General features: G+C 40.5%; 1 protein-coding gene across 1 annotated transcript; it reads left to right on the top strand.

Annotated features, from left to right (window-relative positions):
• The first annotated feature begins 104 nt into the window (after window positions 1-104).
• Window positions 105-17,217, top strand: impg2a (interphotoreceptor matrix proteoglycan 2a). Its single transcript, XM_053328272.1, has 20 exons — window positions 105-312; window positions 1,818-1,984; window positions 2,085-2,100; window positions 2,206-2,238; window positions 2,963-3,034; window positions 3,380-3,438; window positions 3,567-3,722; window positions 4,962-5,020; window positions 5,134-5,154; window positions 7,292-7,503; window positions 8,502-8,545; window positions 9,780-9,975; window positions 10,149-11,134; window positions 12,027-12,314; window positions 12,413-12,632; window positions 13,628-13,838; window positions 15,134-15,322; window positions 16,378-16,579; window positions 16,959-17,038; window positions 17,070-17,217. Exons 1-20 carry the CDS (start codon window positions 105-107, stop codon window positions 17,215-17,217), a joined length of 3,567 nt encoding a protein of 1,188 aa, XP_053184247.1.
• Window positions 17,218-17,977: the final 760 nt, after the last annotated feature.

Below are 17,977 nucleotides of genomic sequence, written 5' to 3'. Positions count from 1 at the left end.
AATAGTTAACCTTTATATTTCTTACTCAATCCTCATCCAAAGTATAGTCAGCTTAAAATGTGTTTGTTTGTGGTGCCACAGATGCAACATTGGAAGGATCCTCTATGGGTTACCTAGATCTGCCTTATAGTCCAGAGCCTGTGGTGTTTCCACGCATCGTTCAGGTATCTGATGCCAAGGTATCTCAGGAAGGCCATGTGGCTATCACTCGACGGAAAAGGAACATCCTTTTTCCAAGTGGAGTCAAACTGTGCGCACAAGAGACAGTTCAGCAGGTGGTTGCAAACCATCTGAGCTACTTTCATCTCAGAGGTAAGACTGAATCACTGTAGATAGAAATCATGGTGTGGCCCCTGGGCCGGAGAGGGGGTTAGGACACAAAGAACCTTCTGTTGGTTGTTGACTTCTGTTGGTTATTGAGTGGAAGTCTCACTACCTTCCATTCCCCTCACAATACCTCCACCTGAGCTGGCATTGAACTTTCCAATAGGCACAGGTGTTAACCATCTTAGCAAGGAGGCATATGGGTCAATCAGAAGTATGTCAGTTGACATCTGGTGTGGATACTTGCATTTAGGCCTCATGAGATTTACATTCAAGCTGACTGATAAGATACACGTGCTTCCCTACAAGATCAGCTAACCCAAATTTCAAAAACTTTTTCTCATTACTGGTATCTAGCCACACAGGTCTTGAAATATCTGCCATAAAACCTCTGGTGCCACCAGTGTTTTGTGGTTAATAAAATCTTGTTTGTGCTTCTCAAAGCATTGAAAAAACAACAATATGTCTTTCACGAGACAATATCCTGTGGCGAATTTTCATAGGAACAGTTTCTGTGGCAGAAATTACTTCCAAAGAAAACAGTTCACAAGAAATGCTTGGATTACCCACATTAAACTGAACCACAAGTAGAATTTCTGTCACTAGGATTGTAGGGTTGGCGGCAAAATCTCAGGCAGATACCATAACCTGGGTACAAAGATCCAAAACTACCACAGTGAAATACCACAAGGGGTCAGAGATTGTGTGTTTTTATGCTTAGAGTTTGGGTGAATTGACACCTCAAGGATGCAGATGCAAGGAGGGCTGCAGTTGGCCAGGAGTTGAGGATCTATTGTGTAGACAAGGGATCTGTTCTTGATTGAGAAATCTGTAATGTGTGTGAAAGAGTGGGCAGAGATCAAGGTGTGTTTCCTGTCATTAAACTCTTAGAAAGACACACTACCTGGTGCTAGGAGACTGTCTGCTGTATCTGCTGAAACATTAAGAATTGTTATGTAAGCTTTATTTGTAAGATTTAGAGGTGATCACTGGTGTTTAAGTCTTCACGCACAGCTTTGATTAGTGAAGATTAGAACATATGTCTGTGCACTGCGTTGACTCATGAAATAGTTATGTTAAGTTAAGTAGTTAAGTTACTGGTTTTGTAAAAGGTCTAATATGTTTCAGTGAAGTAAAGATTGTAACATTCCCATTCTAATGAGCCAGCAGAGTGGTCTTTGTAGCCGAGATCGTATATTAAATTAGTGCAACAGGCTGTGCAGTTGTTGATGATAACAGACCTCAAGGAAAGTAACTTCTTTTCTTTTCTTTTCTTTTCTTTTCTTTTCTTACCACATGGCTCAACTGGGAGAATTAACCACATTACAGATGGAATAGCTATAACAATCCCATACAACACCAGTGCACTACTGCAAACGTGCAGTAGGCTACGCCGCCCCACATACCATACAATACAATAAGACCAGCTTCTTTGGACACTGAGTTCTGTAAGTTTGCATTAAGTGGATGGCATCTCTTTCTGATCTGACTAGTGTGCCAGGAGACCATATGGGAGGCTTTCAAGATCTTCTTTGACCGCCTCCCAGAGCAAGAAGAGTACCAAAGCTGGATGAACCAGTGCCAGGAGGGAACAGTCATGGCAAAAGATATTGGCAGCTACTTCAGCCAATCAGAAGAGCACCAGGCTCTGGTTAAAAAGGTTAGTGGATGAACAGTGATTAAAAAAAGCGACTAAAGCCTTGATAACTGACTCTGCAGGTGACTGATATTGTAGTTAACATTTTCTTTTTTATTTCCAGAGAATGTCACGGACAGGTTTGAAAAGGTAAAATAAACTATTGTCATCTTTCAATCACATAATTCTGATCCGATCATTAAGTCTGTGTTTTGTAAACGTGTCATTCTTCCCACCATCTGTAGTGAGCCCACCAGGTCCTGGCAACATATGTGCAGGTAAGGTTGTCAAGACTCTTCAACCTTACCTGTTCATATTCCTGCACATCAGTTACACATACACATAACTTCACATGTGTCATGTTCATTTGATTGCTTTTCTTTATTTTCCTGTTTCATTTGTGTTGTGTATTTGCATTACCTCAGTGATATTATTTTTTATCTTTTATTACTTTCAACAAATCCCCTGAAGAGACCAAAACTGATAAATGAATTATTGCTTGCTTTAATCCTACTAATACGTTTTGTGTGCACAGCCATAGCCTGAAACAGCTTATACTTTTGAAGTATTGTTGATCATAAGTACATAATATACTGTTGCATATTTCTTCATCACTATTACTGCTGTAGTTTATTCCTCTCAACACTGAACCGTGTCTTTGAGTATGTTCATTGACATCTACCCAACATAAAAATTGAGTTGATTGAAAATAAACTAAATATGTCCGTTAATGTAACTGTATGTCTGTGTGACACCAGCCATGACACAGGGCTGTAATGGCACACTGGCTAACACAATACGTAGTAGAATTAATCCATTGTTGGTTTTGGTCTCTTCAGAGGATTTGTTGATAAAAAATGAAAAGATAAAAAAACCAAAAAAAACCCAGCCTTATTCTTTAAAACCCAACTCATATAAGTGTGGTGTTTATCCTTTTTATTTTTAATTTATTTTGGTAAAGTGACATTATTTTTGTTGAAATGATCCTTTCCTGTTTCACAGCGCTCCAACACCAGCTACACCGGAAGCTGCTCCTGAGCAAGGTCAGTGTCAGCTCTGACAACACTGCTGAAGGTCACTGTCAGCTGTAGGACAGTGACGTCTCTGCTCTCATATAAACACTCTTCCATATGTATACCTGTGCACAAGTATTGCCTTTTATGTGTCAGACTGTAGTGTGTGTTGTCATGCACACAGAATCCTTGGTTGCTACTTAAACTTTTTATGCAGTATGTTTTGTGTGAGTATTTTTCTGCTTGGCTTTAGGCCAGCTCAGACAGAGATTTAGAAAGCAGTCAGGGTCTGGACAGTCTAATCCATACATACAACCATGTTGAATCACGGCCTTTGCCAGAGATTTAAGCTTATGCCCAGTTAAATAAACAATCCCTTTTTTTGCACCTGATCCGAAACATCCAGAACACAAAGCTGATGGAGAAGAAGAGGCGGAAGCAGCTGCTGTTGTCCCAGAAATTGAGGTGAGTCCAGTGAGTGTACTCCCCCCCCCCCCCCCCACACACACACACTTTAAATGTTTACAGATTTGTATTTACATATATAGTTACATTCACTTTTAATCAATGTGAATGTATTCTTCATGTTACAGCTGGACAATGACATTGCCCTGCAGCCTCCCACTCCCCCAGTGCTGGAGCAGGTAGTAGAGCTGAGCATCCACCTGAATGGACAGCTGTATAGTGATGACCTTAATGATCCAGCCAGCCTGCAGTACCAAACACTGAGCAGACAGCTTGCTGAAAAGGTTTGCCTCTTTTTCTGTCTTGCTCTGGCTTGTTTTCCCTCTTTATTACTCCCTTAGTGCTACTGTATCTTACCTCCGCCTGGACCTGCTTTATCTCCAGGTTTATGGTCTGTGAAGATGCATTGTTAGTTTTAATAACAGCAGCAATAGTGAAACACAAAGTGTTAGGCAGGAGTTCAAAAAACACACAGATTTTATGGTACACATTTGGTTTTGGTGAAATAACAATGTGCTGAAAGTACAGCTTTATGATGTTCTTGGGAATGGATCCGCCTCTGTGTATGAATGTGTAAGCACACATATTCACCTTTGGAAGCTACTTCACTAGTTTTACAGGTACTTGGAAAAATCAGTAAATTTGTCCATGGGCCTTTTTTTGTTTGGCAGTCAGCTTGACACACAAATGTAATGGGCACACGTATACACATATAACTTGTAAATAATATTGTGAATAAAATTTGGTACATTTTCATGAGTGTATTTACACACACAGACACACAGACACACACACACACAGACACACAGACACACACACACACAGACACACACACACACACACACACACACACACACACACACACACACACACACACACACACACACACACACAAACACAGGATTTTGTGTCTTTTTATGTCTTTTGTGTCCTTGTGATGACTGAGTTTTCAAAGGAAGCCTTTTCTCTTAATTGCTAACCCGTTTTGTATTCTCTGTGGAGATCTCTGCTTAGCCTCAGATATAGACCAACAAACACACACACACACACACACACCCTGTGCACACACAAGCTCTCGTGCTTTGAAGAGATTAAAAGTCTGTGTGGAGTAAGTGGATGGGAGAACAGGGACTGCAAACTCCTAGGTAGTCAACGAACGTAGAAAAGGAGGGAGTGGAGAAGAGACAACAGACCCTGGAGACATTTCTTGTATCCTCCTTTTCTGATGGATTAAATAAACTGGGTCAGTGAGTCTATGTATTGTTTTAGCACAGAAGGCCTTGTAGACCCATAAAAATAATTTCTTGTGAGTTGACCATGATGCAGTAGTCCACCTCCAGAGGATACAAATCTGGGCCAGTGCACAAAACACCCCAAGACCTTTCAACTGCTTTTAACTAAATTTGCCCTATTGGAATAATAAATCAGATTTATTTTTCCAAGCAAGTTCATTGTAACCCTTCAAAATATGAAACAAACTGGAGCCGCTTGTTTATTAGGCCTGATTATTTTTGTCTTTGCAGATAGAGGATGCATTGGTGGGGCTTCCTGGATTTAAGACTGTGTCTGTGTTGGACTTCAGGTCAGTGACATGTTGTAATCCTGTTTCTGGACAAAAGACCCACATGAACTTGTAACATTAACTACATTTGAGGTCTCTGCAGAGGTTTAACAGCTGCTTCTTGTCTCATGCAGGCCCCAAAAGGATGTCCAAGGGTGAGTCACTAGTACTGGCTGTGGTGCTTTGACAAGCGCTCGAAAGCATTGCCCCCCCCCCCCCTCGTCCTGCATTTAAGTCCACAGAACCCTATCAACCATTCCTTAGCCAGGGCTGAGTGAATGTGAGAAGTCACCTTCATCTCAGACTTTGTGTTTACCTGTGAGCGTGGGCACGTGTGTCACTAGGTACCTTTGTTAATGGTCTTAGTGCGGTCACTCACCTGTTAAGTGGGATCAGGATTGGTCCAGCCAAATGAGCAGGTGCTCTTATATAGAGACGATTATCAGAGCTTTATGACCTCACTAATCAGCCACTGGTTGAGGGATGGAGAGGAGGACAGACAGATATTATGTGTATGGGAGGAGCGAATGTGTGAAAGATCAAAGATTAGAAAAGACACAAGGGAATGGAGGTAGGACCTAAGTAGGTGCTACTGCATTTACAGCAGGGCAAAAAATAGCCAAACCACAGTGTAAAAAATACTCTATTACAAGTTCATATGTTATATTCAAAGTTTTACTTGAGATAAAGAAAAGTAGAAGAACCGTAGCATGGTCCCTGTCATGGTTTTATTTTTGCATATTTTAATAAAGGAACAATATTACTGATGCTTAAATGTGTAGATGCATTTTAACGATGTAACTGGTCGAGATGGAACCAGTTATAATGCATTTTAATTTGAACATGATGATCATATATTTTGCATGTAAAATTTTAATCTGCAAAGTATCAAAGAATTACATCGATCAGATAAAATTCAGTCGAGTAAAAGAAAAATTAGTCTCTGAAATGAAATTAGTGGAATAAAAGTAGCAGAAAGTGTAGAAGTAAAACTGGAAATTAAAGTACAACAATCTCAAAATTGCAAATGCATCTGGTAACATTCCTCTGTTGCGTGCTAGAAGTAAAGACATTTTAGACACACATTCTGCTTTACTTAAATTTAATTGTTAACTGTACCTCATATAACTTATGGCCATAATTATGCAAACATACTGTATATGCATTAAGCACACAGGAATATACTTACGCCTTCCTACAGTGATGATGTGCAGATTTCAGGGCGTAGCAGGAGAAGAGCGCCGTCTGCCTTAGTGTGAAACTAAAGAGAGAAAAAATGGATCTCCTTTTAAATGGGTCTCACTGTGGACCGGCACGTGCTTAGTTGTCTGCCAGAAATCCAGCAAACTAGGTCAGAGTGGGGGGCTCCCAGTAGTCAAATGAAGGTTGATAGATAGCTTTTTTCCATGGCCTGGAATGTCGTGTGAGGTTTCCATGTTTATTATGATGATATTGATCATTCTGCTGACTCGGCTGCATTTGGCCTATACAGTAGTGCTCTGCATTCCAGGCTGGAGTAAATCACTCGAGTCATCAGTCATCTGTGAGCGCTCTACAACTCTTTTAACAGGTTTGACGTTAAATCAAGTTAATGCCTGAGCGATTTTCATCCTCTTGGAGAACTTCACTCTCATCCAAAATACATAATTTTCTACTTTTTTATTGTAAATGTGTAGAAACCAAATTTAATTGGTGCTCAGGTACAGTTTGCATTGACTTAGAAATGACCTTGCGAATTTTGCATGAGAAAAATGTAATAGAAATATGTTCACTTAACGTTACTTAATAGCTTCTATCAAGGTGAGCAAGGCATTCCAGTCCTTCATTGCTCTAATGTAGCTGCACAATGACCACAAGCAGAGGACGTTGATAGAAAAGAGCCATCTGAAATCAGTATCACTGTATGAATAAGAATTAAAATTAAAAGTTCATTCTTGACTTTGTTTTCTGTAAAATTTCAGTAAACAAAACAATCTTACTTGTAGTTAGTGGACAGATGTGGGATATCTCAGGAGTAAAATGGAATATTACATAAAAAATAAGCAAATGATTGTTAATGGCATTTAAGTGTGTCTCTCTTTTCCAAACTGTTCACACAAGTTAAACAAAACCCTTAAAAACATTTTGTTTTTAATTATAATTCACTTGGCATCATAAATTGAACAATAACACAATATATTTTTTTTTACAGTCTAACAAAAGTCAATACATGATCATATTAAAATCATTGCCCAGCCCTGATATTGTTCTGTGTGTTGACTGGCTGTGACCACTACATACATGTGTCTCCAGGCTGGATGGCATTGTGGTGGACTATGCCGTAACAGTGGTGGTGGATGGTGCGGGTGTGAGCACTGAACAACTGGACTACCTGACCCTGCAGTCTAACCTGGTGGAGAACTCATACCATGAGGTCAAAGAAATTCCTACAGTGATCTACACCATCACCGAGTTTAAAGACGTTGACACTGGAGCCCTGCATAAGGACGAGTTGGAGGAGAGCGGTATGACGTTGTCCTGTGCACTATAGCCTTCACTGTAATAGAACACACATGCCGTCATTTTTGCCATGTATTTAATTGGCAAACCTCCAAATGTCATATCAAATAGAGAGGCAGTAAACCCAACACTTAACACACGCTACACCACTCGAGAAAACATTCCAGGGTTTTAATAGTCTCATCTGTTTCTTATTTGTTGGCTCTTTCTGTCAAAGAAGAGGGAGACAGATTTAGCAGAAATTTTTAAAAGTGGGCCATTTTTAATGAAAAAATAACAGAGTCATCAGTTATAGGAACAGTGTTTTTACTCTGCGCTGTGGTTATATCTTTGTCATTAAATGGTCTGCAAAACAGACATCAGCAAAAAGGACTTCCAGAGAGTCCAAGGTTTTTTTGGCCTCGCTTAAGTCTTTCACGCTGGCTTTCATCCAGCAGGTCTTACGGTTAATTCACACCGCTGATGCACACACACTTCTTCTGTCCGTAAGGCTGCGTCTTATTTTTGACCAGAAACCCTCTCCAGAAATTGATGGATGTGATAATGCCTCTATCACCTCCTCCTGTGAGATTTCTCCCTCACCATGTTTTTGCGAGAAAGTGTGTCATTAGTTTACTGTGCCGGGAAGGCCCCTCTTGAGATGGATGCCACCTCATGCTGACATTAGTTATAGGCCGGGACATGTGAAATGATGACTAAACACTCTCATGTGGCCGACATGTGTGGCTGGGAAGTTTAAGGCACAGCTTGGCTTTGTTATTTAGCTTTGGGGTGACACAGTAATAGCCTTGGCCCACAGCATCTGATCTTCTCTCCAGATTTTTAGCACTGATTTGTAGCTATTTACCCCCTAAAAGTAACCTTGTCAGAAAGAAGGCTGTCACTGCTGGGAAGGTAAAAGTATTCTGTAGACTCTGGCAGGCAGGATTATTTGGACTATTTGGCACGTTTGACTTTTATGTGTCACTTTGTATTAATATTTGTTTCTCCACTGGTTCCACAGTGTCTGAGAACCCTGTGTCTGTCAATACTGCAGACGGAGCCACGGTGAGTAAAAAGTTACCTCCACAACTATCTCTTTCTCCAAGATATTTAACTGTTTTGATATCTACTGTTTGTGGAAACTGATGCTTCGAGCTTGACTGATGTTGCGATAACCTGTAACTGGCTTGTGATGTTATTCAGACCACACCAGTTCAGGTAGGGGATCAGCTCACCAGCAAGGATGAACTGCAGCTTTGAAGATTAGTTTGGCTCTTTGCTCTAATAATCCACTGCTATTCTGGGGCAAGGGTTATAGTGCACCACACCACCCGCTGTGGTGTGGTGCACTGTAAGGAGAGACGGCACATATGAGTTCATTCAGACGAGTAATACCATCTATAGTCTGTCTTTATTTGTGCTGTCTTGTGGTTGAGTGCACTCTTTGATGGTAATCACAGTTTGGGTTGCACTAAATGTGTCTGCTGCTTCACTTTATAGCTCAGCACCCTAAGTGATTAATTTGACTCATTATGTAAATTGGGAGAGTTTGGCAAGTTCCTCGTCAGTAGTTGATTTACGGGCAAGAGCAAAGAGCTACTGTGCCACCAAAGCACTTTGGATTTGGAACATTTTAGATTCAGCTGCTGGTTTTTGAGTTGATATCAGAAGTGTAAGGCCAGAAGTGTGCCACCAAGACAAAAACGTAAAATTAATGCATTGCTAAATATAAAATGATATATTATAAATGCATGAATTAAATTTGCATTTAAATGATTCATTAATGAGCTCTAAGTTACAAAAATAGCAATAATTAATTCCATGTCCTTATTCTGTCTTTAAAGAGCATTAACACCATCTGAAAATCTTGTTTTTGACCTCTTGTAAGTCCTCATTTTGCTGCAGTGATGAGAAATGTACTCAATATTGTGTCAGTACGATGTGACATCACTGCTGGGTGTGGTTACAGGTGTTAGAAAGCACACCTCAAAACATACTCAGCAATGAAAGAATTAAGTGGGTCTTTTAATGTTATTAACTATTGAAATTTAAAAATTGCAATGGAAATGGTAATGCAAAACACTTTTTGATATTTTGTGTCTGCTTATCAAATTTCCGTTTTGGTTTTGTGATAACTTTAAAGACCTACAGGAACATGGTATACTGTATAGGTAAAGAAATATAAGAATATCACACACACACACACACACACTCCAGGCTCTATATTGAAGGAAGTTGTTGTTGTGCAGAAGTTAACTTGTGCCAAAAGGTTTAATAATGAATTGTGTCCGTGATGCAGATCAGTGTTGTTGATGAGCCACCAGAGGTCTTGATCCTGGAGGAGGACACAGAGGATGTCAACAGAGATGAATTCCTGCCTGAGCTGCCTGAAAGCAACACAATGACAACAGCAGAAAATGATGTCATTGTTCTGGAGGAGAGTGCTGTTATACCCACTGCTCCTGTCCTGACCACCGAGGCACCTGAAGCTGGCAGTGAGTGTTTATCCTGAATTCATAATAACACACAGCATACCATATAAAAACTTCCTACTGCTTTATCATTTTCTGTATATCTCAGTTCTCTTAAATCTTAAAAAGAGGATTTGTCAGTTAGTGCCGGAAAGAGATAGCCGAACTGAGATTCCTTTTGTCTTTGTGTTTTTCAGGTATTGAGGAGGAAGGTCTGCTGCTGGAGGAGACTCTGCAGACTGCAGATGTAGAGATCCCCCCAGAAGAGGAGCTTCCAGCTGAGCTCCCCACTCCTGAGCTGCCAGAGGTCATCACACTGCCTGAACCGCCAGTGGAGATCGAGGCCTCTGGCTCAGGCACAGGGGACCTAGATGACCTGCTCCCTCCATCTACACCCACAGCAGCAGAGGAAGAAACTTCTCTTGAGGAGACAGCTTCAGAAGATGTGTTGATACCAGAAGATGCCGGCAAGGATGCAGGTGACGTCTCTGAAAAGGAAACGGAGGAAGTTGAGGTTGAGGTTGCAGCAGTGGAAGAGGAGCATACTGCAGAAGACGTGGAAGCTCCAGAAGAGGAGCATCTGGATGAGGTTGTTGTTTATGAGGCAGAGATTCCAGAGGAGCTTGAGATTTCCACAATTTCAACTGAGACCACAGAAGAAGAGGGTCTGCCTGCAGTACTCCCAACCCCAGATGCTGTAGATGTAGTGAGTGAAGCATCAGAGCCAGAGGCAGCAGAAACTGCTCTGCTTCCTGTTGGTGAAGATCCAGTGGACTCAGTAGAAGATTCAAACCTACTTGTAGATGAGGAAGTTAATGCTGAACAACCTGAGGAAGACAGCAATGTGGTTTTGTCCCATTCTGAGGAACCTGTGTTAGAAGAGGGTAGCATGGAGGCACCGACAGAGAGCGAGGTACAAGAGGTGATTGAAGAGACTCCACCTGAAGCTCCAGCTGTAGTGGAAGGGGGCCCAGAAGCTCCACAGATCTCAACTGAGGATCTTACAGAGGATGAGATCCTAATAGTCAACCAGGATGAACAAGAACCATCAGTGACAGATTTTCTAAGTCCTATCCAACCAACTGTTCTGTCTCCAGAGAAAGATTCACCTTTTACCCGTATATCTGAATTTGAACCTGCATCCGATGGGCAACCTGACATCATCATTCCTACACTGGTGGAGGTAAAGCAAAAGAATGATACAGGATTTAATGTTCAAGTTGCATTGCAAGTTGTTCTGACTTTTGTGTAATGAAATATGAACTATAATGACACTGCAACTATTATGCATAATGTTTCACCATGGCAGCTTTCAAATATTGATATAAGTTACTTTCCCCATTTTCAAGCACATGGTGTTAGTATCAAACATTTGCATTAGATTAGTCCTTTTACAACATTGTTTTTCGGACGACAGCGTGTTGTTAAGTTTGTATTCCACTCAGAAACTGGAAGCTAGTTAGCCTAGCTAGCAAACATTACTGTAGCACTAATTCCCACTAGATGTTACTTTTTGTTCATGTTATTTCAACACCTGCTGACTTATTGGCAGTTTCTTCACAGTGCTGTTCATCTCACATTATACTTGATGACAAAACAATGTAAACTCAGCAACGTACACAGTCAAAGAGTAATGTAGTGAGCGCTCAAATCACAGATGGGGCAAAGTAATGCCTTACAACATCAGCTCACACGCTGTTTAAATGCCTGTGTGGCTAACTGAAGAAATTTTATGAGCCATTTAAGTCCCAGCCCATACAGATATTGCACCTATCAAATATCACTGCACCAAAATTGTCAATTGGTAGCAAAAATTCAGTCCCGCTGAGAGTGATATGACTGCAGAAAAATAAATGAAACTTCAAATTTCTTCTTTTTGTATAATAGAATAACCTAATAAGTACAAGTCAAAACAAACACCACAACAGATATGTGCCTGTTTCTTTTAATTTGAGTTCAACTGTGAATTAATAATTATTTATAAAGCAGATGTATTAAATCAAAGTAAACATTGTTGTAACCCACTTTAGGAAAAAGTATTTTTTTCAAAGCCCATCTACTATTTTATCCTCCAGATTCAGACCCTTGATGAAGATTTGGATGATGCCTCCCTTGAAGACCAGGGCTTTGATGTGGTTCATTATGGTTATGGTTTGATCAACCACACAGAGGAGGGCAGCACTGGATTTCCAATCAGTGTGGGACATGGCACAGACCAGGCCAGTATCGCTATGCCTGTAAATCCAGGACGAGCACTGATGGTGTTCTTCAGCTTGAGGGTGACCAACATGATCTTCTCAGATGATCTCTTTAACAAGAGTTCCCCAGAGTACAAAGCTTTGGAGCAACGCTTCCTGGAACTGGTAGGCATCTTATATTATGCAGTTATCATTATTCCCACTGTTGTGTTGACGCCTCTGGTTTTTGACATCACATTGTACATTCATCAATCTTTTCCCAGCTTGTGCCCTACCTGCAGTCCAATCTGACCAACTTTCAGAACCTGGAGATCCTGAACTTTAGGAACGGGAGCATTGTTGTCAATAGCCGGATGAAATTTGGCAAGCCTGTTCCTCAAGGCGTCACCACAACTGTCTATCTGATCCTGGAAGACTTCTGTAACACAGCCTACCAGACCATGAACCTGGCCATCGATAAGTACTCGCTGGATGTTGAGTCAGGTAGGCACTCAATCAAGTAAAGTGATACATCTGTGTAGTATGCCAGATGTTTCTTAATCAGTCTAACATCAGAACATTGTTTGGTAAAATAACTGCAGTAATTCATGAACAATGAATTTGACTTTGAAAGTGTCTGGCAAAGCAAGTATTGAATTCCTATTGTGACACTTCTTGGCCAGAAGAGGCAAATGTCACTAATCAGGGCTTCTCAGGACAACACCCAAGTTATCATTAACAACACTGACAGAGTGATTACAGTATGTTGATCTAGTGTTACATAGTGTGTATTATATTGCTTTCATTTTTATTATTATTATAAATGGGCCAATTATGAATTCAACATGACATCTCATATGCACATTTATTAATTTCCTCATGTGGTCAAAGCTACTGTGTGAGATCATCAGTCGGCTCGTAATCGGCTGTTCATGATATCAGTGAGTCATGTTTGTGTTTACAGTCATAATCTGTTTAAGTCATAATCCTGGATCTCAGCATGCATAATGGCAGATGTTCCATTAGCAAGGGAAGAAGAATGGTGTTTGTATGTGTCCAATGTTTTAGTTTAAACAAAAAAAACATTTTAACTATACCAGACTATAGCAGAGGGAAACAGCTAGCCTGTCTCTGTCTAACAACAGTTATAAAACTCATTGACAAACATGTTACATCTTTTTGTTTGTTTAATCTGCTGTAGATGCTGTAATGGAAATCGTTACTTTTGCACAGAGCTAAGCTAGCTGTTTCCACCTGTTTCTAGTCTTTGTGCTAAGCTAAGCTAACTGCCTGTCAGCTATACCTTCATATTTTTTGGCATATTTGTGAAAAAAAAAAGCTCAATGGATTATTATTCAAATAGTTGCTGATGAATTTTCGGCCGTTTGACTCATCGATTAGTTGACTAATCTAAAATTTTGTAATAAACCTTGCTTTTCTACTAATACCACTACACATATACACACATAATAACACTCTTATGGTTCTTTAATTTACAGGAGACCAGGCAGACCCCTGTAAGTTCCAGGCATGCAACGAGTACGCAGAGTGTAAGGTGAACAAGTGGTCGGGGGAGGCAGAGTGCGTCTGTAACGCTGGTTACTTCAGCGTGGATAGCCTGCCTTGTCAGAGTATTTGTGAGCTCAAGACCGACTTTTGCCTCAATGACGGCAAGTGTGACGTCATCCCAGGCCAGGGAGCCATCTGCAGGTGGGTGGGGATTAGGGGAAATGATCTGCTTGTGTGGTCAGGAGTGTGAGTGTGCAGGTTTGCGAGGCTGGTAAAGCGCATCAGAGCATTAAACTGTTTTTTTTCAAATTCACCTCAGGAAGGGGCAGAATCATTTCTGCTAGTTGTACATTTTAGTCTGTTTGGCTCCACTTTTATCATGTAGTGAAAAGAGACAAAGCTGTCCAAACATGTCGATCTCATGGTTTAGAGGTAAAAGTACTCCCCAGTGTGTTCTGGCCTGATATAATCATAAACAACTCAATTGAATAAAGCTTTTTTATTGAATTAGTTGGCTGCTAATACTAATTAACCATCTTCTAACATTTATTAAACAATAAATATATTTAACAATTTGAGCCAGCACTCAAACATGTGGCAGTTTACTATGTTAATTTAATTGCCCCCTCTGGCACTTAATTTACTGTACATGAACCAAAACAATGAGTACCATTTGTGGAGGCATAATTGCAAAGATTAAACCTGATTAAAATTATTATCCATTTTCCAACTCCAGGATGCATATTATCACATTTTTGTTTCGTGAAATATTGTTTTGAAACCAATTATTGAAAGCCCTCTTTTTCTACACTTTCTGGTGATTATCTAAAAATGTCGAAGGATTAGCCTACTCGTGAACAAATGTGTGTGTTAGATCCTGGTGTCCATGCATGTGTCCAAACAGACATTTGAACTTGCCTTTTTTGGACTGGAGTGAATATGTCAATACTCCAGACCAGTGACAGGGACATATCCGCTGGTTCTGCTGAGAAGGTTGTACGTGCTTTCAGCAGAGTGATTATGAACAGACACATACAAGGATTGTGTGCCAAGGTGACCTTTGTTTCACACCCACTACGACATCATGAAACACGCAGGCAACTCCAGATGCTCTTGGATAGTTGTTTACTTCACGTCGTCCAACCAGAAGTGTTGCATGGAGACAGGATACAAACATCTGAAAGGTTTAAATCCAAACTAAGGCATTAATGATTTAATGACACACACTGAATGTTATAATTGCAGACATGTTATTACTTATGACAGGACAAAAAACAGATACGGTTGTGGATGCAGTCATACTATTTTACATTCTGTAATGATTTCAGAATGTAAAAAAACAGAAGAACGGTGAAGAATAATTTCTGAAACATTGTGTTCTCCTGCTGTTCTTTGAATACTTAATGAATTTAAAACGCTGCACCTTCATCAGTCAGTTTTTTTTCCATCAACCCGTGAGTAAGTGATTTCATGACAGATTTCCATCGTCATTGCAGGTGTCGTGTTGGAGAGAACTGGTGGTACCGAGGAGAGCACTGTGAGGAGTATGTGTCTGAGCCACTCGTGGTCGGTATAGCAATTGCCTCTGTAGCTGGATTCCTATTGGTGGCCTCTGGCGTGATCTTCTTCCTCGCCAGGACGTTACGAGATCAGTATGACAAGGATGAGTCAGAGGACCCTATTCGGTGAGGGATTCTTATTTGAGAAATATATGAGTAGAGTTAAATGTGACAGATGGATTTATAACTGCCATACTGTCATAAGGGTTTATTGATATGAGGCATGTTTAAAGGCCATATACAATGTATTGGTCATTCTCATAGTGTTGCTACATAGTGTTTAAACTTTTTTAAAATATGCTGATCAGTAAGTGACACAGCAATGAATGAAAAGGAGAATGAATATGTTCTCAACAAAGAAATAATTGTGCTGACAAAAAAATGTATCGATCAGATATACTGTTCTTTGACTTCTTATAATATACAGATCTATCTTTACTGACTTTTACCAAGTTACAAAACTACTCTATTTGTGGAGATGCTAAATGTTTTTATGGATACCAAATACTTCAGGCAGAAATTCAAGTAGGATATGTGAATGTTTCTACATACAGCTACTAAATTAGTCTGCAAAAGCTGTTAACTGTACCTGCATATAAACAAACTACACTTGATAGTGAACAGAGATGCTTACATTTAGTGAGTTTGAGGACTTTCTCTCCTCTATGTGATCGGCTTTGGATTAAAGGAGTCTGGTAATTTTCTTAAGGGGATCGAGTGAGTTGAGACATCCCATGACTGTTTCCTCTGTTAGACAGCCAAAAATTCTCAACTGCGCCATCCTTTACTCTTCTCAACTCTCTGAGGTGTAGCCACACCCTTTCCCTCTGTCTGGATGTCGCTTTCCTCCTGTCCTCCTTTGCCCTTTTCACACAAAGAATCTGTCCTCCATCCATCATAGTGTGTGTGTTTGTGTGTGTCTGGCGTGATTCCCAGAGCAGCCTGTGGAGAAAAACTGTGTTAACCTCAGCCAATTAACCGATCGGTAATGGTGTAGAGCTATTCCCAAAAAGCCTTAAACACCTAACACAATAGGCTTTCTGACTCATGCATAAATGAAAGGAATTATCTCAGGTTAACGAAGGTCAGTCAACACCAAATTCTTGCTCACTGTAGTTTAATTTTCCTTTTTGGCCTGCAAGACGATGTGTTTATCATTCTTCATCATTTTCTTTCTGCAGGCGAGCAGAGTCTCTCCCATCTCTAGAGAGGGCGACCAAGTACAACCCCATGTATGAGAGCGAGGCCACCACAGGCTACAGCCACTACTACCGCCGCTATCCTGAGGCTCCTGTCTACAGCAGTGCCAGTGCTGAAGCCTCCACTGACTTTAGCAGCGAGGAGATACGACACATTTACGAGAACAGTGAACTGACCAAGGAGGTGTGTTTGTGTGCCACTGTTCATTAGTACAGGAAATCTTTCGCCTCATTAAGAAACCTTGTATAAAAAACTTGATTAGCTTCTTCTTGCAGCAAAATCCAAGTGCCTGTTTGACATTTCTACAGTTGTTTCACACACAGTCATTCATACAGTTGCGTTGCTGTTCCCACATCCAAATATTACCTGAAAAGGATTCAAATTGGAAACTGCAAACTTGTCTCTGGCTCACCAACTGGGTTTTACACCCTATACTGAGAAAGTTATTGTTATTTGAGTGAAATGTCACATTTTCATTGAGCCTCAGCATGTTGGGTTTACTGTTTATCTGCATGTGATGTAATGTTATGTTCCCCCCTGACTGATATCATGTGTTTTACAGGAAATCCAAGACAGGATACGCATCATTGAGCTCTACGCTAAGGATCGGCAGTTTGCAGATTTTGTGCGGCATCATCAAGCGTGAGTACCTCTCCTGTTTTCCCCTTTTCAGACTGCGACGAGATAAACACATGGGCATGTGGCAGACAAACCACGATACGAGGAAAAAAGGAAATGAGTCTGAGATACATGAGGTTGGCAAGATTGCAGCAAAAAATGATTCGTTTGTCTGTGAAGAGCTGGAGGAGACAAAGAGTTAAAGTCATGCCAAACCAGTGTGGAAACAGATCGTTCCTAAATCTTCACCAGCCAGACACAGAGCTGATACAGTGAGACAGAAACCTTTACGAGACACAGACGCTCCTTTGTCTGCCAGCAGTCTGGCAGCAGCAGTGTGTGTGTGTGTGTGTGTGTGTGTGTGTGCACGTGTGTAAAGGCGGTGACTGTTTCTAAGTCGCATCTGGCTGGAGCTCACCAGTATGTGTGCCATGGAGATCCTTCATGCCAGATAGAGCTGTGTTAGTTTAATGTAGTGAGTGCTTGTTTGTACATATAATAACTGATTCTCCTAGAAGCATGAAATCTAATGTGTCTGCATGTTTGTGTGTGTGCTGCAGTGTTCTGGATACGCGAGAGACCTCCTCGACATAGACATGAAACATTCCGAACACAAGGTATTTCTTTTTCTTTTAAAGACTGTAGCAGTGGGTTCTGAATTTCAATTGCAATCCTCCTCAAGATCTTTGTTACATCAATTTAAGGATGCATATGTATGTATATTCCAAACTCTTAAGTTAGCACAAGCTAATGGTGGATCACTCAGAATGAAAATTATAGCAGATATTCATAAATGGAAAAGTTTTAATTCACACATAGAATCAATTAAGTCAAATGCATTGACAAGGGTCTCTTACATTTTTCAATAAATGTCTATAGAAAAATTAGGTCTTTAATTATGGGAAAGGGGACAAATTGTTATCTGGATCCATACGGGCAAGGAAAAACCCCTAACAAACCCCT

This window comes from Scomber japonicus, chromosome 11, assembly GCF_027409825.1.
Source record: "Scomber japonicus isolate fScoJap1 chromosome 11, fScoJap1.pri, whole genome shotgun sequence".
Lineage (NCBI taxonomy): Eukaryota > Metazoa > Chordata > Actinopteri > Scombriformes > Scombridae > Scomber > Scomber japonicus.
Note: the sequence above shows the minus strand (reverse complement) of the source record. Positions and strands in the feature narration are given on the sequence as shown.

Coding starts and splice junctions, on each gene's coding strand:
- impg2a (XM_053328272.1), top strand. CDS start 105: ATGGGTTACCTAGATCTGCCTTATAGTCCAGAGCCTGTGGTGTTTCCA. Junction 7,504..8,501: donor GGACGAGTTGGAGGAGAGCG/GTATGACGTTGT, acceptor CTGGTTCCACAG/TGTCTGAGAACCCTGTGTCT. Junction 17,039..17,069: donor TTTGTGCGGCATCATCAAGC/GTGAGTACCTCT, acceptor TCCCCTTTTCAG/ACTGCGACGAGATAAACACA.